General features: G+C 43.4%; 1 protein-coding gene across 4 annotated transcripts in view; it reads left to right on the plus strand.

Moving 5' to 3' along the window:
* The window catches only part of bcl11bb (BAF chromatin remodeling complex subunit BCL11B b), a 30,746-nt gene extending 7,948 nt beyond the window's left edge, over window positions 1-22,798 (plus strand). For 2 of the 4 annotated variants that reach the window (XM_034150446.1, XM_034150447.1), the window contains 2 exons: window positions 46-423; window positions 17,786-22,798. In XM_034150446.1, the coding sequence (XP_034006337.1) occupies window positions 46-423; window positions 17,786-19,839 (2,432 nt within the window). In that variant the 3' untranslated portion in view covers window positions 19,840-22,798. The remainder of the gene's footprint in view (window positions 1-45; window positions 424-17,785) is intronic. The other 2 variants (XM_034150448.1, XM_034150449.1) reach the window with 1 other exon arrangement.
* Window positions 22,799-26,428: the final 3,630 nt, after the last annotated feature.

Here is a 26,428-nt window from a genome sequence, read left to right on the forward strand (position 1 = left end):
TTATACATTTTTTTTTTATACATCTTCTTCTTTCTTTTTTCCCAGCAGTAGAGGCCAATCATGACTCAGGGGCGGGATCTCCTTCTCCGCAGCCGTCCACCCCCAGCCCTCGGAGGGTGGGCCCCGGGGAGCATGACATGCTGACCTGCGGCCAGTGCCAGACCAACTTCCCATTGGGCGATATCCTGGTTTTCATCGAGCACAAGCGCCGCCTGTGCCGAGGGCTCCGAGGGGGACCGGGGTCCTTCTCCAAGCCTGGGGAGACTGGCAGGGACAGGGGCATCTCCATCTCTCCCAGGTCGCTGGAGCTGAGTGGAAGGGCCATTCCGGTGGAAGTGGGCATCCAGGTGACCCCCTGCAGGGATGAAGATCTGGAGAGGAGGCTGACAGCGGCCAGGGGGATCTGCCCCAGCCACAGAAGAGGTACAGAGACGTTAACACAAGTTCAATTACATGTTTAAATAGAACTCTTTTGTCAGTATATATGCACGTCTTAAACACACATGTATAAGAACACCTACACACACATATCTCTCACCTGCTCAAGACAGATAGCTCCCTTTAAAGAATCCTGGCTGCTTGTTATTTTGACAGTGGCCTTCAGGAGGGATTAATGTAGCCTGGGATGATTTCATTAGAGTGAGTGAGAGCCGCACTGTATGTCTATTCTAAGTAAAACATCACACACACACACACACACACACACACACACACACACACACACACACACACACACACACACATGCAAAATCACAGAGCCCAAACAAACACACACCGGCAGGCCTGAAGGACTTCTTCAGCTGAAACCAATTGTGAAAGGCGAGGCAGAAGGTGATAGAGGAGCCGCCCCCAGTGTGTGTGTGTGAGTGTGTGTGTGCGTGCGTGCGTGCGTGCGTGCGTGTGTGTGTGTGCGTGCGTGCATGTCCGGGCGTTTGTAAAGAAATCCTGCAGCATATGAAGGAAAGAAAAGAGGTTAAGAAAGCTGATTAAAATTCATCTGTGTGCGTGGTGAGGAGAAGGGGATTAATAAAGCAGCAAGGCCGTTCTTCTGGCTGTGAGGGGGGGTGGAGGGGGGTTATTGGGGGGGGATGAGGCCTGTGGACTTCCAGCGCTGCAGGGAAACCAGTTCAAAGTTATCAGAGGAGACAGTCGCCACCATCACACCCAAAGCTGGGAAGGCTGTCCAGGATTACACAGACTCCAGGAGACTAAGAGAGGCAGGGTGTTGTAGAAGTTTCCAGGCAGAATTACATGTAGAAAGATTATACAGTTAAACTGGTCACCAATGTGTATTCAATTGGAGACTTAAAGTGTAGTGTATGTGCATTTTATCAAACCATATGGAATGTAGTTATAATAAATATATATCAAATTATTAAATAAAGTGTCAAATTAACAGCAACACAAGAGAGTAGCTATATGCATGGCTTATAATCGTGTGTTTTCTTTCCGAATATAGCAGTCTTGACACTTAAATATCTAATATTTGCTTGGCGACACTACCGGTAAACATTTTTACTGGATATCACTTCAAAACTTTCCCAGTAGGTTACTTACATTAAGACAATAATGTTTTGTATTACATGATTTTTGAAAATATCCTTTTTAATATTCAAATGAAGCATTATCTAATGCTAACTTTTAAAATAGAAGAAATCTACAGATGCAGATTGACAAAGTGTAGTAAAATACACACTTACATTTGTATTTTTCCAGTTTTTTTCCCAACTAGTCTGAAAGAAGACATCTAAAAGATGCAAAATAGCCCGCCTTTTTTGCCTGTAGGGCTTTAAACCAGTCTGTTAAATATTGTAAAAAAAAGTCATATTTGGACACAGAAAATGATAGACTTACACAGTTGGTTAATTTTAGCTCAAAGCATGTTGTAGACATCTTGTGTCATCACTCGAGAAATCAGCACATATGCACAGTTCAACTATGTGGCCAGCAGATGTGTGTGGTCACCAGCTTTTGCAGTGGGAAAAATGTATTGAGAGAGATCACACCGCACAATATTTTGAAAACAAAAAATATGATAATTTTTCAACGTATTCCTTTAAATCAGAAATAAAACGTTGAAATTGAATGAGCGACAAACCGCCTAAAAGCCCCGTATTACAAAAGCTATTGCAATGAAGAGGACTGAATGCATTTTATATGGCAGTTTGTCTGTCAGGTGGTCAGAGGCAAAACATTTAGTCAGCCTGTGAGTCAGCCTGTTGGAGCGCCGTCAGTGACAGACAGACAGTCTTATCACTAAGAGAACAGGACATGAAAGCACTCCAAGCCCCAAATGACAGAGAGGAGGAGAGCTTTGTTCAACACATTATATTGCCACTCAAGGCAGTCTCAAGTTTCAACCAAATTAGATTACATTATTAGGTCTAATTAAGTCCAACGTGTTAGCGGCACACACACTCACACACACACACACACAAGGAAATATCATAACATTTGCTTGCAAGCCTTGCTGCCGGATCACCCACAAATATTTGCAGCACAGGTGATGGAATAACACACACCTGCACACACATACAGTAACTACAGAAATGTTCTCATAATGTACTATTGCGTGCACAACATACTTGAGCTGTATGAAAAACCCTTTAACCCTTTCCTCTCCTGGATTTTTTTTTTCTTCACCTGGTTGTGTTTTATAACATCCTGTCTGGCCTCTTTGTCTGTCAGCCTGCTTGCTTAAACTGCAAACATGCTGCAAGGCTAGCAGATTCAACCCCAAAACGTGCAAACACACACACACAAACACACACATCTACACGGTGTAGATGAAAAATGGCCCTTCCGTGCCCTATTTTTTTTTTTCCTTGAGTTTCTCTTGCTGATGCATGCACTCTGTGTGTATATGTGTGGGCTTTGTCAGAGTATGCTAATATATGTGCATGCGCCTTGTATGAATTTGTGCATGTGTGTGAGCGCAACGTCTGTTGAAGAATGATGCTTGTCACCAGGCAAGCGAGAGGTTGTCGCTAGGGGAGCGTTACCAATGCTAAGGCGACCCTGGCCCTGCTTTGAACCCCCTCCCAGGGTGGCTGCCGGGGCCCCCTCGGAGCACTTTAAGACATCCAGAACATACGGGCAAAGTCACATCATGACAAGCTGTGTCTGTCTCTTTCTTTCAAACATTATGTATAGAGATCATACGGTTAATATTTCATCTGAATGCCTGAACGACATTGACATCTCAAACATCTTTGCTGGCCACTCCTGATGTCCCCGCTGTCCATTTCTTTGGGGGGATGATTCGATACTGATACTGAACCAAACTAATGATCAAAGAATTTAAATAAGTTTCCCGCCGCTTTCAAACGGTCACACTATCACAAACTATTGTTGTTGCAGGTGCGAAAGTGTGTTAAAGTGCATGGGAGCATTGTTATAAACGTTTTTGTTTTAACACCTGGAATGACTCACGGTGGTTTGGTGATGAGAACAAGTAGTGGAAATAGCAATCCTTACCATGCCCAGAGAGGTCAAATCTTTCTCTGTCTCACAAATAACTCATCCCAGCTTTCACACCTCACTACTGGTGTGCTGTCTCTCCCCTCTTCTTTCCCCCCTCCATCTTTTTTTTCTCTCCTCTCTTTTTTGCCCCACCACCCAATGCTCCTTTAATCACCTGGCTTGCTCTCATTTCCATATTAAATAGGCTTTAATCATGAAAAGCAATCAGGCTTTTGCATATTCATACCTTCCCCTGTACGCCGGCTTCCCTGTCTCGCTCCAGTGCCAAGCAGCCAGTAATCAGTAGGCAGGCGGCGTAATGCCATAGCCCCGGCCCATCGCATGAAAACACACACACTGTGTGAGTTCGAAATAACTTCACATGCTACTTACGCATTATCTCTACTCCGAGAGAGAGGGAGGGAGAGATAGAGCAAGAGGGAGAGGGGTAGGAGATAAAAAAAGAAAGATGGCGAGACTGATCCCTGATTTGAGCTGCGAATATTTGTACAGAGGCTCAAGGAAAAGTCGATTTGCATAATGACTTTGTAGTTTTGCATTAATCACATTTGCATATGAAAATGCGTTAATTACTCCTGATGATTTTTTCAAAAAACTTGCTTCATTTGATGTCCAAGCTCTAGGGTTGTGATTAGGGGTTACATGGTGGCAGTTGTGTAAGTGGTGTGTGTGTGTGTGTGTGTGTGTGTGTGTGTGTGTGTGTGTGTGTGTGTGTTTGTCTGTGTGTGTGTGTGCGTGTGTGTGTGTGTGTGTGTGTGTGTGTGTGTTGTGTGTGTGTGTGTGTGTGTGTGTGTGTTTGCATTTTTGGTGCAGTCTCAGTGTGTTTATGTGTTCTTACATGAGTGTTTTGAATGCTTGCCAGATAATTTATCGTGTCTGCTTTTAGGCATGTGTGTCTTTTTTAATTTTCTCATTTGTGTGTGTGTGTGGGTGTGTGTGTGTGTGTGTGTGTGTGTGTGTGTGTGTGTGTGTGTGGAAAATATTTCCTAATTCCTCTGTGGGAAAAAAGGAGTGCACTCTTTCCACGACTTGAATACACACATAACCAAGAACACACTCATTCATGATAGAGTATCTCCTTCATATGTGTCACTTCTTGATGCTGCAATAGTTGAAAAGAAATGTAGAAAATTATGTTAGAGGTAATTAAAAAAGGAATATAATTTATAACTTTATAATACTTTTGCCTAGAAATATAATATATTTTAATGCTTTTTCCTATTGCAATGCAAAACCGAAGCAAGGCTGAATTCTTTTTTATTTTTAAAACATTGTATGCAGTTCTTAAAATGCTTTGCTAAATTATATATATCAGAGATACATCTAAGAACAATCAATCAAAATGTATGCATGTTCATTTTGTGTGATTATGAAGATATTAGCAATTGCTTTAGCAGAATGTTGCATTTCACTGCACGGCCACTTTGGCGAGCTAGTTGAATGAATCTTAAAGATGCACAATTCACTGCATTAAAATTACCTTATTTGTGTCCATTTCATTTCTGCATAGAAATTTGTTTAATAATCATGCAATTAAATATTTCCTTAGATTAACACAATAACTTTTTAATTTTTTTAATTGAAGGTCAAATAATTCTTAAATTAAATTTGCAGTCATTTATTCATTGCTTGGAAGTCTATGAGCTACTATGAGCATTTTGGTTTGCGTACACATCTGTAGGTGTGTGTATGTGTATGTGTGTGTGAGTGTCTGTATGTGTGTGTGTACAATTACAGTATACGTGTCCCTGCCTGTGTATGGGCCCCTAGAGTTGTTGGCCCATAATAATGCGCCTCAGACAGGACCACCCCAGGGGCCGTCTGACTCTGCTTGTGTCTGTCTGTCTGCTGTATCCAGCAGGGTCAACTGGGTCTATAAGAGCTGCTAAAATGGCACAGCTGCACACCTGACACACACACACACACACACACACACACACACACACACACACACACACACACACACACACACACACACACACACACACACACACACACACAATACATATACATTTATGCAGTAAAACGGAAACTCAACGTGCATGCACACAGATAAGAGATGCACGCACACAAAACATGTGTGCATGCCGGAACGCACACAATAGCTCCCATCGCACATTAAGGCCTGCATCTCCCACCAAACACACTCATGCACACACACACACTCACACACTGCTTAAAGGCTCCCACATGAAGGCATCAAACGCTCCACAGCCAGCTTTATGGCACTCATATGGCAGCAGATTTGATATTTTCCTACCACAGCGGGGGAATAAAACTCGCCACTAATTTGGACTGCGAGCGCCACCGCTAACTTTCAGCATGTGCCGACTGACTGTGTCTTCCAGATGTGTGGACTCTTTGCTCCTTAACAGCCTTACTTAAGAGGCATTAGAAACCTCACACCCCGTCCCCGCTACGCATGGAGAGTGATGACGGCGCTTCGGTATTCAACACAAACACGCTGCCTTTTTTGTCGAGCTTTGACTGAAGTGCTGATGTGAACTTCATGGTCTCGCCGCCGTGGACCATAAGTTGCCTTGTGTCAGTGGGAAATCTGTGAATGTGTTTATGTTCTCTGCATAAATAGCTATAATCAAGGCAATTTGGCTGCTGCACTGTAGTTATTCGAGCTCGCATCCCCTCTCTGCTTGTGATATTTGATAACAGGTGTGCTGTCATCAGTGCTGAGTAATGTTGTACATTCTATAAAGAACCCGCTGTAATTGCAGCATGCGTGTGGATGTACACTTTCAAACGCAAGACCCCAAACGAGAAACCTGCTCTGCAACATGTACACCTTTTTCCCGCTCTGGAAACACTCCTTCAGATAAAATCCTCATGGGTCTGTGTGTGTTCAGCTATTATGCAGTCTGCCAGACATTAGTGCATAATACGCCCCTTTCAGGAGGTAAACGGGGGAGATTTTCTGACCGGGGCATTCACTCACATTTTTCTATTGAAAAGTAGTTTGTGTTTGCCTTTGGGAGGGAAAAAGGGCTACCATTAGTGTTTGTGAAAAGGAAAAGAAATGGCGCTTGTTAGCAAGTCAGACATGGGTAATCCTACTTTGCTACACTGTTGTTGTGCCTTTCCTCTTATCTTATTAGCGTCCCACTCTGATTGGGTGGGACTGTGGGAGAAGAAAATGAGGAGACAGCGTTTATGGCCGTATTTTCCTTTTACAGGCTGCTTCACCGCAAGAGATATTGAAAGCCTTTCATGGTACACTTACGACTGCCCTTATTTCATCCACTTATTTGTCTCCAGCAATTACTCCGTGAGGGAAAACTAGACACAGGCAAACACATAATGAACGTAAGATGCCTTCATGTCAGTTTGTCACTTAGATTTAAAGCAGGGGTATGCCAGGAACAATATTTAGTGTGCAAACAATACATTGTATAATGATACAACAATGTTACATGATCATTTTTCTGTCATACACCTTTTTCTTGTAAGCAGTTATGCTTATGAATGAAGAGTAAAAAATGGCAATGTAATATTAAAGGGTCCTTTAAAAAAATAAAGTAAGATTGTGTTCTTATACCTCTGAGATGTCTACCTCTATAGCACCATATTGAAAAAGGCAATTCAAAATGTAAAAGCCACATCTCTTCCCTGAAACAGTGTCACTGTGAATTATTCTCACAGGCACTACTTTTTTTCGGTGGAAAAAGTAGTTCCATTTCCATTGCAAACTGTTAACAGAGGATAATCCGGAGTGAGGGGGACATTTTATTTGGAAAGACATATGATGTTGAATATTTCAAACATATTTTTTCAATGCTGTGAGCACCACAGATATATATGAATGGGGTGGAGGCAGAAATATTTCACAAATACCTCCAAACCTGAGGTAATAAAACCTTAAGTGTTTGGGTGGTTAGATTTTTTAGGTTAAAAGACTCTTTGGCACCTAAAATGTGATTTTTTAAAAACTTTCATTATAGCTCATAAAACCTATACTGTCATCTTTGAGAAAAAAGGAAGAAACATCTGCTCTGGTCCGCTTTTTTTGGATGAAAGAGGGCTTGCACTGTCATGTCCATAGATGGCTTTTCAGACAGGGGAGTTAACTACTCAAGGTTAAGGGGCTACACTCTCTGTATTCTGCCATAATTCATATTTTCCAGAAAGCTCTCATGTCTGTGTCTGTTTCTCCCAGAGCAGAACAGAGCGAGCCAAAATGAAATAAAGCCTAAGATGTTATCAGGGTGATTGGTGCCAGCGGAGCTTGTCTGGGCCTGTGGTCTGGCGGGGCAGCGCTGGCCCGTACGTATACCCGAGCTTGTGTGTGTGTGAGAGAGGGCGTGAGTGTGTTTGTGTGTGTGTGTGTGTCCTAAAGGCACTGGATAGATGAAAGCTTTCTTTAACCATAAGCTATGCAGGAGCCGTGCCAGGAGCAGGAAATGTATCGGCGTGATAACAGCCAGAAAGACAGAGAGAAAACCAGAAGGAAAGAAATGGCAGAAAGAGAGAGAGTGTCAGTCCCACAGACACATGTCACTTCATAAATATGTGTTAGGTGTGTGTGTGTTGAGAGATGAATCTATAGTATGTCTGCATTTGTGTGTGTGTGTGTGTGTGTGTGTGTGTGTGTGTGTGTGTGTGTGTGTGTGTGTGTGTGTGTGTGTGTGTGTGTGTGTGTGTGTGTGTGTAGCATTGAAGGTTAGAGACAAGTCAAGAGACGGTTTGACACACCTAAGTATGTTTCAGGACACATGAGAGAGAACAGAACTCACCTGGGGACATGACCGTTGCAATGCTAATAATGCTGTGCCGCCTGCCTTCACTGGATCACAAAAGGGGCTTACAGATAAGAGGAGGAGAGCAAGGAAAAAAAGGACAGAAGAAAAACCAAAGCAAGTCTTGTGTTGCGCATAAAAGCTAAAATGTATTTTCTTGTAAATAATTTAGCTTATTGTAGAACATGGCTTGTTTTTTGGGAAGACAAAGTTAATTAATTTTAATCTACATTTAAATTTTCAAAAGTGATATATTTTTTATAAATAAAAAATCACTTCTAAACATTTTTGTATATATGGGTTTATGGACTGCCTACCAACCCATAGACTGGGAAATAAGCCTACTATTTATTTTTGCCACTATTTACAAGCCACTCAGATTTGTCATCCCTTCCTATGTCACATGTAGGCTCATTGCAGTATATTATATTATAACACAGTATAGTATTTTGAAAACTGCAGCATGCAAACACGTTCTACTAGTAACCAAAACCACAAGTATGAACTTTTAAAATAATCCTAATATGTCGTCTTTAATAGTCTGAGGGTATCACATATAGCATTGCTAAATTGACACAGAACTTGAGCCATATCTTACTTGCATAGTAAATTATTAAAAGTTTGTCTTTTGGGGAAATAGGCTTATACTGTACATCTACTTACTAAAAGTTAAATGTGAAGATCGACACCATTGTCATGTCTGTACGGTAAATATGAAAGTATATGCAGCAGTTAGCTAGCTTAGCTTAGCCTAGCACAAAGAGTAGAATGGGGGGTAAACAGCTAGCCCGACTGTTACAAGGTGACAAAATCCACCTACAAGCATCTCTAAATCTCAGTAATTAACATGTAGTATCTTGTATATTCAATCCACACAAAAAGTGAATTGCAAAACAACAGAGCAAGGCTCCAGGAAGTCACTGCTGCTCATTTGCAAGAAAAAACCTCCTCTAAAACCACAACATAGTTTTTACACTTCGGCTAACCCAACCAGCTCCCGGGTGTAGCCTCATATTTAACGGACAAATATGATAAAGAAAGGGTTTTTAACAATATGTGAGACATTTGCTCAGAGCGTTCCAAGCACACCCACATCCTGCTTTTGAAAATGGGCTACAAAACCCTTATTTTCAAAGATCGAGTGTAGCAAATAAAGATAGCTAAATATCAGTGTTCCATTTAGATTTTTTACGCTCTCCCCTTTTGTTACTTCGGTTTAGTAACATTAATTAGATAGCTTGCAAATTGGTGTCAAATGACGCAGCACAGTGTGCCCTCTCCTTTGCTTTTTGTTCTTGCACTGTATCCTCTCACAGGCCTTAAGTACCCCTGACTACATATTAAACAGTGGAGTAACAGTGAACTAGATCATGAATGTTTCAGGCTCTCTTTCCCAATCACTGGAATGCACTGTACGCCATGTCTCAAGCATGCGAGGGGCAAGTTTTATAGCGGGCTGATTGGGTTGGAGAGGCCTGTGTGCTTCATTCAGGGCCACGGTGGTATTTTCCTGTGGGCTGCTAGTTAAGTGGGACTGGCTGCTTGGCTCCAGTGGGCAAAAGCCAGCTGGGGACCATTACTACTGCTGAAAGAATAAAGCACCCTGTACCAGAATGGTAGTCTGAGATACACACAGTGAGCATGGGCATATACATGTAAACACATGCATACGGCAAAGATCTGTACTTAATGAGTATTTTCATCATTAAGGAATTCCCAAAACATTTTTCCTGATGCATAGTTTAATCTAAAAGTTCAAAAATATGTCTTTTAGGTCTTACTTTGGTAAAAATCAAAGATTAAAACGATGATACAATTAGAAGAATCAGGAACTATATCCATATTAAAATGACTTTTAATGATTAATGACTTTTAATGAAAAATGACTTTTAATCCTATGTCAAAAATACTGAAGGTATACTTAGTGTGAGTGTGACAAATCATAGTAGAAGAGAGCCATGGAGAATTTTGCATAAGGACACTCACAGGTGGAAATGAACACTGCATCTCCATTGCGTTTGTTTCATTTAATTTAGTTTGGTTCAGTCCATTGACCATTGGAGGCAAAAACATTCAAAAGCCGAACACAATACATTTCACGCCCTGTTTGTATAAAATGATTGATCCGATGAAAAATGTAATAAACCCACAAAGCAGAATTCGCAAGTCACTCACATGTCAAAGTCAATTTCCTATTCACTGCCACTGAGTAGGAAATTGACTTTCTGGACAAAGTCAGAGCTCCCGAGGGTATGACTGGAGCTCATTTGGATGTAAAACCTCAAACAAACATTGTGTGAGTCCACAAAGTCGCTCTCCGTTTCATTGTCGAAGCAGCGTGACTTTTTCCTAGTCTTTTGATGCCATCACCTATCCAAATATTTTGCTGTTTTTGTAGCATCAGTGGGGACCTCCTCTCCTTTATTTATTCTATACATTTTTGGTTGAATTTCCTTTAATTAAGCATGCTTGCACCACTACACTCAGTGATGACGCCATTTTTTCCTTTTTCTGTCTGTTCTCCTTACTGCTGTGTCATGCTAAGAGATAGAATGAGAGATGGTTGTAATTCTATTGAAAATGGAAATGCAGGTGATAAAGAAAAAGAAAGTGCAATCCGTCTTCTGTTTCCATTCCTTTTTCCCTCTTCTCCTTTTTCTCCCTCCGCCCTCCCTTTTTTAACCCTCCTTCATCCTCTCCTCCATCTTGCTCCTCTCTCTTACATCTCCTTCGCAACCACAAGCACGACTGAGTGTCATCCATTTGTCAGCGTCACATGACAGACAGCAGACCCCACAAGTGTGCGCACATACCCCAAAAAAGCACAGACGCTGGGACTAGTTAGGAGCTGAAGCCGATGAGTCAGGCTTACAGAAATGCCACAGGAGGCTTAGCTAATGCACTTTATAGAGCTCCCTTTTTCTTTTCATTCTTTTTTGTCTGTATCGCTCCCTCCCTCTGTCCTAGAAGCCGAGCAAAAAGTCATAGCTCTTCGCTGACAGAGAGGTCTTTCCAGTTATTTTTCACAGCGTGTCCCCTGCGCCCTCGCTGCAACGTGCTCCCTCCGCCGTGCTACATGAGAGCCTCCTCCACTCATGCATTGTGGTGCAGCTGGATACTCGCTGTGTGTGCCTGTGATCAAGTTGTCGGAGATACCTGATCCCTTTTATTGTTCGTTTGACCCGCATCCCAGGAGGCATGAGGGTCAGGGTGGAGTACCCAGATCCCTTTTGTACAGATGCTAGTACGTGAGAGGAAAGGAAGACAAGGAAGGCCAAGAGATTTAGGAAGTGAAAGGGATTTTTACGCACTTTCCAGCAAACGCATTACGGAGCACTGTTTCTTTAAAAAGCTCTTCAGCTGGTCATATTGGCTACACAGAAAGACACACACACAGACAGACAGACAGACAGACAGACAGACACACAGACACACACACAGACAGACAGACAGACAGACAGACAGACAAACACACACAGAAAGACACACAGACAGACACACAGACAGACAGACAGACAGACAGACAGACAGACAGACAAACACACACACACAGAAAGACACACAGACACACAGACAGACAAACACACACAGAAAGACACACAGACAGACAGACAGACAGACAGACAGACAGACAGACAGACAGACAGACACACACACAGACAGACAGACAGACAGACAGACACACACAGAAAGACAGACAGACAGACAGACAGACAGACAGACAGACACACACACACACACACACACACACACACACACACACACACACACACAGACAGACAGACAGACAAACACACACACACACACACACACAGACAGACAGACAGACAGACGCACGCACGCACGCACGCACACACACACACACACACACACACACACACACACACACACACACACACACACACACACACACACCACACACACACACACACACACACACACACACACACACACACACACACACACACACACACAGATGTATATGGTTAGCAGGCCGAAGCTGGTTTGAGTTAGCATGGAGCCAGTCACACTGTGTGAGAGCCTTACCCCCTGCCTGCTACTGCCACCCTCCACAGCCTCTTTCCTTCTCTCTGTCTCTCCGTCTCTCTCTGTTTTGAAACTGCATGTGTGACAGTCGCCGTGGCCGCAGTGCCCCCTGAAACACACACACACATGCAGAGACACGCAAGGTTGATCTGCATGGCCTCGCTTCTCCTGATTAGCCCCTTCCATGACAAATAAGCCATCAGAGCATAGGAAGGAGGAGGAGGAGCAGGAGGGACGGATGGGAGATGTGAGGAGGAGAGGAGCAGAGGTGTAAAGGGCGGGGGGGACGAGGTGAGGGGGCTGGGACCCCTGGGGACCCCTAGATCACAGCCATGCTAATGAGGAGCTGCTTTGCCAGCAGCGGAGGTGTCAGCTAACCCCTGACAGGTGCACACACACGCGTGCTCCCAGGGCTCGGGCTTTGCGCGTGCACTTGTGTACGCTGCGAGGGGTGTGAGGGGAGGGGCTGCAGGTTTGTGTCCCAGTGGCCTAGCCTGCGGGCGGCTTTGTTCTGTATGCAAATGTGTCGCGGTGGTGTTCTGTCGCCCTTGATGGAATGTAGGAGCAGTACGGCGAACCTGAACCCCAGGAATGCTGCAGTGCACACACATGACATACTGTAACACATCCTCACTCACTTCCTTGTTAACGACCTGCACTGTCTTCTGTTTCTGCAGTAAGGCCACATTACTCACACTCCAAACTTTGCCCCCTGGATGTTTTTCACCCCGCCTCCCGCAGAACTGTCCATGCCAAAAGAATGCAGTACAGCAGGGAAGTTGGTGGGCTAGCGTTCAAATGCTACTTATTTTCAATTATGATTCTTTTTTTCACCGAGCTTTCTGAGAGTTAATTTGGCATCAGCGAGCTTTCATTACCAGCCACTCACTGCTCCTAGTTTGCCCATGTTGTCGAAAAGCTGAGCCTTTTGAATTTTTGTTATTCTTCTGCGGTTTTATTATAAGTCCCTCTGGATTATAGCATCTGATAAAGGCCCCAAAATGTAAAGTGCAATGTAAATGGAGGGAGCTTGTGCTTTAGGGAAATATAAATCAAACTCAGGCTGCAGGGAAGGCATATGTGAGTTCTTAAATTAAACACAAATCCACATGTCTGCACCATACGCCTGGTGTCTGCTTCAACCGCGCCAAGCTCACACCGACTTTTCTACACTGGCCATATGCAAACAGTCAATATCGTGGCTCCCCTTCATTCACTGGCATTTTGTTTGTACTTTTGAAGGCAAAATAATGGCTATAAAAGGCAATCTGGAAAGAATAAAATCTGATGTAAAGCTCAGATCTAAGTCCCTGAAGACTGGGTTAATTGGCTCGGTGGTTTAGTAAAAAAAAAAAAAAAAACCAGGAGAGAAGGGGAACATTATTACTGGCCCACCTCAGCTCCACGCATGTGCCAATGTTTTAATAACTTCCTCCAGGCCTCCTGGCCCTTAGCCCTTGTTTTGTTGCACAGGACAAAGAGCTGCCCTCCTTAAACTGGTCTCTATTGTGTTCGTCTGTTTTCATGGGAAAACCGGTCCTGGTGGACACCTGGGCAGAAATATTAAAGATTCAGACTATTTCAAGGGAATGTCATCACGCTGAAACATTTACAAGCACTTGTACTGCCAGCAAAATGACCCACACCGGCAGAAATTCAGTTCCTAATGCAGCACCGTATTACAGAATCCTGCTGTGACTCCATTTCATTTAACCTTTCATCTCAGCCCCATTCACAGAACAGTGCGAGTGTGTGTCAGTGCGTGTGTCTGTGTGCATATGGCGTGCCAGAGTAAATTGGCCGATTAGGTCCAGCATCAGTGACTGCGTGGAGTGGAGAATGTAACTCTTCTAACTGGTAGTTGACCTTGGCGGTCAGCAGTGGAGGGGTCCCTGCCTGCGTGTCAGGCAGACGACTGTAATTACCACAAAGTGAAGCATGACACGGCCCACCGTGATTCTTTAATGAAGGCTTTTATTGGCTTGAGCACTGAGCGGCGACAACATTCACACTCTCACAGCATGTGTGCAAGTGTGTGTGAGGAGAGGAATCGAGTGAGGATGTGTGCCACTTAATGTCTATCGATAAAATATGTATCTATCTCGTGATACATCAGTGTATAAAGTCCTCCATTCAAAATGTAGCTTTACTAAAGGTTTTAAAGTACCAGGCTCAAAATAAACGTAAAAGAAAAAGTACCCGTTGCAATTTTCTAGATAGTTTATATTAAATTGCAATAAATAACTATATGCAATAAGTGTGTGTTTCTTTTTTTACTATATAGAATACTGGGTAGCCTGAGAATTTGACCAAGACATCAATTCATTTCATCTTAACCTGATATTAAATTACGCATTATTTTTATTTTTATTTGGAATTGGTAATCAAAATATGAACCTTCAAATCTAACAGATTATAGTGGAGTAAATGATTTGCCTATGAATTGTAGAAGGTAACACATGGTTAGACTCGTGTTTATAAGTATCTGGAAACTTAAAGGGGACCTATCATGCAAAATGCACTTTTGTACGTCTTTTATACATGAATATGTGTCCCCGGTGTTCCAGGGAACTCACCAAGTGTCAGAAAACACAACCCTCTCTATTTTCCTCCATACCCAAATCTCTAAAAAAGGGGCTGCAACGGATCTGATAAAAACTGATCTAGATTTGAACACTGTCCTGACGTCAGGACAGTGGCGCTACGGCTATTGGGCCAACTCCACCAATCAGGAGGAGACAGCCACGGCCATTGCCGTTCCAAAGCGCTGGAGACGCTGTAGTACATATGCCAGGCCTGTAGGTGGTGCTGTTCTCACAGAATCAGCCCTTGCAAAAACAGGGGTAAAAAAGTGCAAATTGAGCAAAATGAGGCATGGCTAAAATGCATGATCTGTTTGGTATTTTGAAAAAAAAAAAGTATAAATATGCCTTATATAGGTATGGCCCTACACTATATTATTAAAATATAGCATGATAGGTCCACTTTAAGTATTTACATGAGTAAATGTACTTAGTTAATGTACATCTACCTATGTATAGCTTTAATTATTTGATATGCTGTTGAAGAGTCTTTTCTTACACGTTCTCTGTGTTACTCCCCTCCCCCCGCTTGCTTGCTTGTTTGGGAAGTTGATGAAATTTGTCTTTGGCCGTCATTAGACAGCAGCCATCAGCTGCCACTCTATTAGCCGCCACGCTTCCTTTAACAACATATGGCACGGCTGTGTAAGATATGACAAGATGCAAATGTGTTGCTGTAGTGGTGGAGGGGGTGGGGGTGGGGAACAAGGTTGGGAGGGGGGCTGGCATATGATTGGGTAGCTTGTATTGATGAGACCATGTGGGACTGCACACCCAAATACAGCTATAAGAAGAAGAACACATTTGATAAATTGAGAGATCTTCAATCCCTTTCCCAATCTCACGTCTTCATTTCATATTGATCCACGCCTGTTGATGAGATTACACTGTTTCCAAGTCTATGGACCCCTCTTGGTCTCTTGGGGCATGTAAATACCCTCTATGTGTGTGTTAGTGTATGTGTGCCCAAGCACGTCTGGCCCTTAAAGTCCCTCCACCTCTCTTCTTACCCCCTCTCCTCCTCCTCCTCCTCCTCCTCCTCCTCTCCCCTTCCCTCTTTTGCTCTCTTCTCCTCGTCCAAGCTGTTAAACTGTCCAGCTCTCTGCTGCCAAGCGGCCGTGTGAAGCCTCGCCAAACTAAACACGGGCAGGTAGCCCGCCACTCGCCCCACACACACATGCACACACATAAAACATACATCCACATACATGTCCACACAAATACACAAGCTCTCACACACGCGTTTGTAGCAGGAGTCAGGTCATGTGGCATCCCACACAAACAGTGCGAGTGATGGCTACATCAGAGCCTCGCTAATAGCAGAGAAAAACAGACAGAATCAGTAAATGAGCCCCTCATTAACTTTTTCTGACCCCGTATCCCCTGGGGAAAGCCAAACCAATCACACCGCCAAATCAGCTTCCTGTGCTAGACACTGATCCAACATCAGCTTTCGCTCATCTGTTCCTGCACGGTACCACTGCTGCGAGAGAGGTTGGACACAGAGGAGGAAAGTGGGAAGAGAAAATTGCCACGCATGTCTGCATGTGTGTTTTACATTCCATGACAATGGGTGGCTGTGAGGCAGCCATCTTCCTGTAAGGGCTTTTTTCTTGATCACATAAGACTCTGGGCAGAAGTTACTCTCCTTCTTTGTTTTCCCCCCTCCGGGCTCCAGGCTTTGGGACCACCGTACCGACTCGACTCCGCTTGCGGTAGTCGTTGATGATAAAGTAGATGCAGATGCCTTTCAAGCAAACATAGGACTGTGTTCAAGGCTAGCCTGTGTTGAATTAGATGAATCCCAACCGAGGCTCTTTTTATGACTCATAAGCGGGCTGACAGGGCCGTGCCATAGTGACTGATAGATTCATTTGGCATTATTAAGTCATGCCATTTAAGGGGGCAATTTGTCAATGAGCGACATGGAGCTTTGGTGTGTGTGTATGTGTGTGTGTGTGTGTGTGTGTGTGTGTGTGTGTGTGTGTGTGTGTGTGTGTGTGTGTGTGTGTGTGTGTGTTTACAGTCACACCAAATCACTTTACTGTAGCTGATATTACACCAGTGACGCAGAGCTTTACTTCATGTGGATGCTTTGTTCAGACCGGAGGGGTCTTTACTGTTTACACATCGTCTCCATCACCTCTCCTGTCTCTTCTTTTGTGTCTCTCTGCTACATCTCAACCCCCCCACTTTCCAATATTTCCTTTTTTCCCCATTGGTGTGCTTTTTTCCATTGCCTCCCGTCTCTCCATATGGAAATGACAGAGTAGACGAGATGGATCTGTATATTAAAGCCTAGCTGACATTAACATTAGCATAATGTGTTGTGGCCTTAGGGCAATACCTGCCATCTGCATTAGCCTGTAGACACACACACACAAACGCACCCACACACTCAAAATGTCATACACTTACAGACAAAGCCCATGGAAGACCCTCATACAAAGACACAAACAGAGGATTAAAGGGGAAACCTAAACCTTACATTAAGAATATCAACGTGTTACTTCAAGGACCTAGGAAAGTTTAACCAATATTTGAGTTTTCTTTTTTATACCCCTTATTCTATGCTCAGTTGTGTAGCAAAAAATGTACTGATACACGCATATCAGGTATAAAATACATCTTTCACAGTTTATTGTACACAGAGCAATTACCTTATTCTTGATGACAACACACATTTTGAGCACTTTAGTTTTTGGATTTCGGTGAGATTGACATGTATGAATCTTTAAAATAGGCCTAGCACCTCTTAATACAGCAATCTATTGTCCTTTTTGTCCCTCACATGTTCACACAGGTTGATAAGGAACATGCAAGTAATATGTTGGTTTGAATGAACGGATAAAATGGTGTTTTTTTTACAGCATATCTTCTTTTTTTTACAATACTGATGGGGATTGTGTTTCTTTTGATCTACAGATAAAAATGAGCCATCCAGCTACATCTGCACTACCTGTAAGCAGACATTCAACAGCGCCTGGTTCCTGCTCCAGCATGCCCAGCACACTCATGGCATCCGCATCTACCTGGACCACCACCCAGTCAACTGCTCCCTTACTCCGCGCATGGTTCTGCCTCCCCCCTTCACTGAAGCCCTGCCTCGCTCCCCTCTCCCCAATTTCCTTGGCGATGTCAACAACCCATTCCACCTTCTCCGCATGGCCGCGCCCCTACTCAGGGAACACCCCCCTCCCCCGGGATACATGGAGACCCGACTGCCTGCAACACCGCCCTTTGTCAGCCCTAACCCGCCCCCTAGACTCCCTTTAGATCGGCTGGGAGAAGAGATGGGGCTGCTGTCCCAGCACCCCAGTGCCTTTGAGAGGGTGATGCGGATGACCCCCATGGATCCCCCTTCCATGGACTTCTCCCGACGTCTGAGAGAACTGGCGGGCAACACGACCAATAATGGGGGGCCCACTCCTCCTCTATCGCCCAACCGTGTGCCACCCATGCACCGCTTGCTGAGTCCCACGCTTTTCCAGCCTGGTGCCAAGCCCCCGGCGTTTCTCACCTATCCCCCTCCGCCCACTTCTCAGGGGGGACATGGTTCTTCCAGCCCTCCCGAAAGCCAGGGTCAGAACCAGAGCCAGGCGAAATCAAAATCCTGTGAGTTCTGTGGCAAGGTCTTTAAGTTCCAGAGCAACCTGATCGTCCACAGACGCAGTCACACAGGCGAGAGGCCATACAAGTGCCATCTATGTGACCACGCCTGTTCCCAGGCCAGCAAGCTTAAGAGGCACATGAAGACACATATGCACAACAAGTCTGGGTCCATGAGTGGTTCCCCAGAACAGGGAAATAGGGAGGATCGAGGAGAAGGTGAGGAAAAGAGCAGGGAGGGCAATTCAAGAGGGATGGGCATGGACAATGAGGAGGAGGAGGAAGAAGAGGAGGAAGAAGAAGAGGAAGAAGAGGAAGAGGAGGAAGAACTGAGGAATGGCAGTCGGCCAGATTCCAACTTAAGTGACGACTCCCAGGAGTTCGGCCCGAAAAGGCCGAATGGCCCCAGACATTGTCCTGGGGAAAAACAATTGAGTGATGTCAGGGATAGAGTAAGTGACAGTGGTGGGGTGGGCATCATGCACCCGTACAACCATCTGGACAATCACCTTAGACTTAACCTTAGCAAGAGAAGCATGGAGAGACAGCCCAATGGAGTCGCTGGAGAGAGGGGTGAAGAGAGAGAGAATGAGAAGCAGCAGGACAGACAGCGAGACGAGCAGATGGAACAGAGGCCTGTGATGAACGGCAGAATCAGTGTATCCGAAGTAGACTCCTTCCCCGGGTTGTTCCAGCGTCGGCCCACCCCAATCACCAGCCCGAATCCCTCCAACAACAAGAGGATCAAGATAGAGAAAGAACAGCTGGAGCTTCCCCCAACCTTACCCCTCATCTCCCCTGAGAATGTCTACTCTCAGCTTCTGGCTGGCTACGCTGCTTCGCGCCACTTCATCAGAGAACCCTTCATGGGATTCACAGATTCCCGTCAGTCGCCGTTCGGCACCTCCTCCGAGCACTCCTCCTCAGAGACGGGGAGCCTCCGTTACTCCACCCCGCCCGGAGAGCTGATGGAAGCAGGAAGTGCCTCGGGCCGCAGTGGCAGCAGCACTCCTCACCTCCTGCGGGGACCCGGACCCGGCAGGCCCCCCAGCTCTAAGGATAGGAGGAATGACACCTGCGAGTACTGTGGCAAGGTGTTCAAGAACTGCAGCAACCTGACGGTGCACAGACGCAGCCACACGGGGGAACGGCCCTACAAATGCGACCTGTGCAGCTACGCCTGCGCCCAGAGCTCCAAGCTGACACGCCACATGAAGACCCACGGGCAATTTGGAAAGGATGTGTACCGCTGCGACATCTGCCACATGCCCTTCAGCGTCTACAGCACGCTGGAGAAACACATGAAGAAATGGCATGGCGAACATTTGATGGCCAGTGAGGTCAAACTGGAGGAGGCGGACAGAGTTTAAGCCAGCAACCATTAGTTATACAGCCAACAATGTACACAAGCAAACACTCTCACACACAAACACGAAAGCAGACACATGCACACACGAGATCCCTATAACCACTTCTTCAGTTATGGGGCTTGGCTGGATAATCTCTCTCTCTTAAAAAAAAATGAGACTGATTGATGTTCATCTTTTTTTCTTGTCACAGAAACTGCCACCTGAGAATATAAACAAAGGGAAACTTTAATGAGAACTTGTCTGGAATGCACAACTTGGTGTTTCTTGGCAAACTGTCTGAGGATTTGATCAGTTAGCAATCCATGGAGCCTTTCTACTGTGCAATAATTTCTGTATTTATTGGATTTTTGTAATGATATTTGGCATGTGCAGGTACATCTTTGTGGGATTTCATATGGAGTTAGTTTTGAAATGTGCTAAAATGTTTTTTTTTCTAAAATGCAATGGGAAGAAGTCATCCTTAATACAAATGTTCTCTTTTTTTTCTCCTTTAAGGAAGCTTATTATCATGTGCGAGATAAATTGTGCAAAGCAGTTAGCTTTTTAAAGTTAAAATAATTGTTTTCTATATTAACTGCAGCAGCGACTACAATCCACTCCCTCATGCAGGCCTAAAGCACTGAATGTCAGCCTGACAATAAAACATCATGCTGGATTTAAAAAATCCATCATAATCTTAAAGACCTGATTAATTTATTCAGGGAATTTGTCCTTTTAAATATTGGCGTGTGAATAATTCCTTAATGCAGTTACTGTATTGCTGTCCTGCTTTGGACAGGACATAAATAAAGGTTGCACTTAATAGGAGGTACCTTTGAATTGATGCTTATTACATTCCCAATGTAGAATTAAAAATACCATATTTAATATGTTGAATAAGTTAAGACTACTTGTGATTAATGTGAGAAGGAGAACAGTCCTGTTTATGGTTTGTAAATATATTCATTTTTTTTATATGTCAAAGTAGCCCCGACTGTACGTGAAAGATGGCCTAAAAACGAAACAATCAGAAGACCAGCTGCTTGCATCACCCACCGTATATGCTAAGTGTAACTACCATTCATTTTTGCTTTATCAGACCCACTTAATTATCTCACCCACTCCCACCCCCCCCCACCCCATGTGTGCTAACTCAAAGGCAATTTGTTAAGCTAAAGCAACTTCAACAATTGTAACACGTTCTAAATCACTCTGCATCTCCTTCTCGTGTCCGCGGTGGCGTCTCCCTCCGACCCGGGTCGACTCCCCGTGTCCCCTTAGGATCTGCAAAACAGTTCCAAATGAAATTCATATCAATATGTGTTAGCGTGTGTGTTCTTCTCTCCGCAGTGTGCTCTAAGCCTCGCTCTCCGACGGCGTCTTTTCACAGTTCACTAGCTCAGATTCATGCATTAGAGCGGCTTTTAAAAGGAAGCCTGTTCATTCGCCTCACAAAGTGATACGGGTTTAACTCCCAGTAACAGATTCTGAGACAGTGTGCATGTTCGTGACTTTTGGGGATTACGGTTTTTTATTTTCTGCATCGTTCATCCTGAAATGAATCTGGTAAAGAGAGAGGGGAAAAAAATAGGCTATATGAGTTATGATAATTTCGAGCACAGCTGCAATGGGGGCAGGCCAGGCGACCTTGAGTAGGGGCTATTCTTATAGTAAAATGAAAGATTGGAACGGAGAAATGAAGAGAAAGAAATAGAGGGAGAGAGAGCAAGACCTTGGCCAGGGAGAAGAGTCATTCAAATGAAATTGGAAGCATATGAAAAGTGTGTTTTTTTCCGTACCCAAATGCACATCTACTGGCCACATCTTATAACGGACCGTCAGTGTGAGACAGAGCGCGCGTGAGAGGGAGGGAGACGGGAAACCACATGAAAGGAGATTGAGACTACATCTTTCATTTTAGTGCTGCAAATCATCACAATCATCTTCACTTGAAAGTTCGACGTGCTATTGTCAGGTTTTATGTGCGCCATTTTGTTTTGGTAAAAAAAAAGGGTGCAAATTCCTCTTTTTTGCTGATTTTTAGAAAGGAAATGATGCGAAGACCACAGATCTGTTAGTCCAAAATGAGGCATACAACAATGAAATCTATCACATGCACAGATGAATAGTGAAACCCTAACAGAGATCCAAATCACACGTGGACGTTCAGTCTTACAATATGTTTACAGTGTTGAAGTATGCCATTAATTAAATACTCTGTGTAAGTGTTTAAAAATGATGATAAAGTATTGTTTTTTGCCAATGTTCTTTCAAATGTTTTTGAATGCCATAGCAGTTTTGTATGATTATCCTGGTGGAGGGATTTTATCTTCATGAATATGTTTCTGTATGATTACTTGTTCACTGTATGGGAAGACAATTTTTTGGAAATGTATTATTGCAGAATCATGCCAGATTATCTTTTTTTTTTCTAACAAACGTGGTGCCATTATTGACTTTCGGTCTCTTTTTTTATATTTAATTTTGAGTGAATTTCCTGTTGTTGATTTGGTGAAGCTATCCTCCATGGATGTAAAACAAAATGATATTAAAACAAAAAAAGATTTATAAGAATAAGATGATCCTAAAGGAAGACATTTCGGCAGGGGAATGCAATGCATTATGTGGAAATCCTTTTCCAAATCAATTTTGATGAGACATTCATGAACATTATGTTTTGTTTTGTTTTTTTCTCAAGGTTGGTTGAAGGTCATGTGACGGCACTTACAACTGTAATTTTCATATTTCACTTTTCACACCTTTCACTTACACTCTTTGTACAAAAAATAGTTTCCTTGTTCTTTTCTTTTTGAGGGGGGGTGGGGGGGGGGGGGGGGGGAGTGCATCATTGTGAAAAAAAGTGATTTCAGAACAGTACACATCTGCTGTTTTGAACATATATGTATTTTTGTAATGTGTTGAAAAATCAATACAAGAAAGCCAACACTTCAATAAATGTTGCAATTGCTCTATGATTGAAGCACCTTTTTATTCTGATTATTTCATCTTCTTTTTTTCTAACACACACTGGCACAGCTCCATAGTTTTAGTGTACAGCTACACAACTATTTTTTTTACAATACCAGCATTACTGCCTATTCCTCAGGACATGCCTCATCTGTTAACACCAACACAAATGTGTTATCTACTCCTGTCGGAGGGCGAAAACAAAATAACATTGTTGGAAAAATACCACACATGTGAATCATGCATTTTTACGCTATATCAACAAGGTTACATACTAACCATCAGAAATGGCTGCTATTAATTATGACTCCTACTCTGATGTTGTCTTTACGGTGTGGAACCGTGTTTCACTGCCAGCCAAACAGCTGCTAGCCCATACTGGATTAATACTTAGAAAGATGTGCTAATTATTAAAAAAAAAACGATTCTAATATGGTTTCCACAACATTTATTTTGTTCATTGTGGAAACTACAGATTCAGAGATTATGAACAAATATATTTCTTTATCAATGAATAGAGTATATGAAGCAGGAGGGAACCGAATTTGTCTTGTTTAGTCATATTTGACCATATTTGAAATCCTTTATGTTGACTCATTCACAACAATAGAAGACAAGGGTTTATTCTACATCATTGCTTTTTCTGAATGAGTTAAAACAATACCCTACATGATAACTTGACATGATTGCATTCACAACAATGCGTACTTGTTTCTCATGAGTTATTGCTCCACAAAGTCAGAATTCATATATATATTTTAGGGTTAGGAAACCAACCAGTTTTGGAAATACTTGAATAAACTAATTAAACCTTAATGTTGTTTTTATCAGCAGCTACAAAATTCAACCGAATGTCATCGAAATGAAACCAGTGTAATAAAAAACTCTAATAAAATCTGCATTCAGTGTTTTTGGCTAGGCCATCCCTGGAAAATTAAAGCAATACAACAACAGAAAATTGCCACATTTCGTACTAAGGAATTTAAATTTTAGAAACCGCTGACTTTATCTGTAAAAATGCATTAGTCATTAAAGGGAATGCAAACTGTGGTAGAAGTTAGAGTGTGATATATAAAGGTCTCAGAGTTTGAATGGTTGAAATACCTACCATGTTGTCAGTTAGGAATCTTGTCGTTAATGGGCAAGACAAGACACATATAGATTGTAGAGTCTTGATCATTACCTAATTAAAACATATTTTACATTGTGCCACTTACCACTGCATTGATTAAAAAACCATGTTCCAAAATGTTTTTTCAGAAATGACACCCTTGTTCTTAGAAAACAATAGAAATGAGAGTGTGACTCACAGCTTTTTTTTTACTGAAGGTAGCTGTTTACAGCCTCATGCTTCATAAATGAGTCCTGGCATGAGTGTGGGGACCCATCAGGTATTTCTTGATATCAGGCCAACAGCAGTCAAGCCTGTCCTCGCTTGAGCCTTCAGGCCATTGGATAGCATAACAGTGTGTTTGTGAGAGTGTGTGTGTGTGTGTGTGCTAGCTCACAGAGAAAGTAGAAGAAGAGACACAATAGAGTGGAGATAGAGGAGAGATAAAGGAAAGGAGACTTGTGCAGGGCGGGTTTGTGTGAGAAAGTCAAATCGGGAGGAATTCGAGATGTTTGCCAGACCTTGCCACACACAACAGGCCACAAACTGCGTCAGTGTCACAACATTATGTATAGTTCAATGTAAAACTGTAATTTCAACGTCAAAATAGTCCGAAAATAATCAGCTGCAAATTGCCTTACCCTGATGATGTTTGGAAGTTTTGCTGTTTGCAGGAGGGATCTGATTGTGACTTTTCCTAACAGTGTGTGTGTGTGTTTTTGCCTGAAGGCTGACATCTGGGTGCCATGTTGAGGATTTTGGGCTTATGGTCAGCAGAAATGTGCATGTTGAGAACATGTGACATTCCCACAGTTCTTAACCTAGCCATGGCGCAACTATTGACGTAACAATTGCAATAGCGTGACAATCTGAAAACGGTTTGTGGTGGCAGATGTTTTAAATTATTGAAGAAATTGATTAAAGGTCATAAAGTCAAATGATCTTCTCTTTCTTTTTGCATTCATCTATTTAAACGCATAGAGGATGCATTGTGTATGGCATTGCTCATATTTTTCTTATCAAAGTGACATTCAGTTATGTAATGGTATTGCACAATTGTAACTCATATCACAACCTCAAGCATCTTATTATAAAGCTTATTTTGGCCCATACTGAAGTGTCTATTTTTTTAAAGGGCTACTCTCCATATAATCAGGTGGCCACACATTCCGGCCACTTCTCTGCCACCAGCCCATCTTGCGCAGTTCACATGTGACATGAGGTTAAAAAAGCTCTCTTTTGAGCTTGTTTAGGAGAAGGCCCCCCCTTGCTGTGTGCCCAGCGCCGTGGGAGAAAAGTGGCCTTAAGCTCCAGTGGTGAGGAGGTGCCGTATCCTCTTCACCATGAAGCGCTGGGCAGAGGCCCTGTAGTCACAGACAGAGAGTCGCGGAGCGGGCGATGGGAAATCATGGCTTGGAGTAAAACCACGTCCTCGGGGAACAGGGTGTCAGCAGGGATTGCGGTCCACGTCCTCGACCACACGGAACCACAAGTCCACCGCAGAGACCCGACTTTCAACTGGATCACAGGGCTCAGGCCCCACTGGCCCCTCTGTAGATATACACTCACTAATCTACCGGCCCTGACCAGTACCCAGTCAAATAGCGCTGCCCGCACAGCAAGAAGACTGGGCTTCGCCCTGCGACACAGCGACCAGAGTAAATCCAGCCCAGCTGGCTGCTCTCGGGAAAAGAGGGTAAAAAAGGAGGTAATGGATGGCGGGAAAGCAGGGAGAGCAATTTGGAAGGGTGGTCAGATGACAGAGAGCAGTGTGGTCGAGCGTGGTCACTCAACAGCTGTGGCTCGGGAAGATTCTCTCTTCTGGGGGAATCTGACCCAAAGCAACAAAGGCTTTGTGGTAATGTTGAGCGTGTAACTAAAGGACAGGAAATGCAGACTCTTTTAAGAGGGAGGAAAAACACTGAAGCCACTCGGTGGGAGGTTTTGGTCGTTTATGTCGTAACCATGTCGTCAAGCATCAAAACGGGACTCATCTCTAAACAGAAATGACAACTTATGGTTCCTGTAATTACTTCCCCCTATATTCAGAAATTCTCACGGAAAACTAGAATCCATTGTTTGACCTTAAACTTTCCTTAAAAGTATTTTGCATTGCCAATGATGGGACGGATAAGTGAACGGACATGAAAACTGATGTGATCCACTTAAACTGATTTGACTACAACCAACCCTGTTTTTACCACAAAGGAATTGTCCACATGTAGATGGGTATTTTTGTAAAAGTAACTCTTTCTATGGTTTTTGGTCTCTTGCCCACAACCAAACGCCGTTTAAGGTCACTGAAAACGAAGCTTTTGAGAACTGGTGTAGATGGAGAGATTTTTTTACTTGTAACCCAAGAGTTTCGGCCTTTTCAGGTTTGGCGCGTCATGTCGCACAACAGTGGCTTCAATACATCCATGAACATCATAATTGATCAAATAAACTTGCTAACACATAAATGTAAAGTTACTTTGTCACTATAATGAGGGACAGAGGCGTCAGAAAGTGCTACAGAGATTACTGCTTCAT

This window comes from Trematomus bernacchii, unplaced genomic scaffold (assembly GCF_902827165.1).
Source record: "Trematomus bernacchii unplaced genomic scaffold, fTreBer1.1, whole genome shotgun sequence".
Lineage (NCBI taxonomy): Eukaryota > Metazoa > Chordata > Actinopteri > Perciformes > Nototheniidae > Trematomus > Trematomus bernacchii.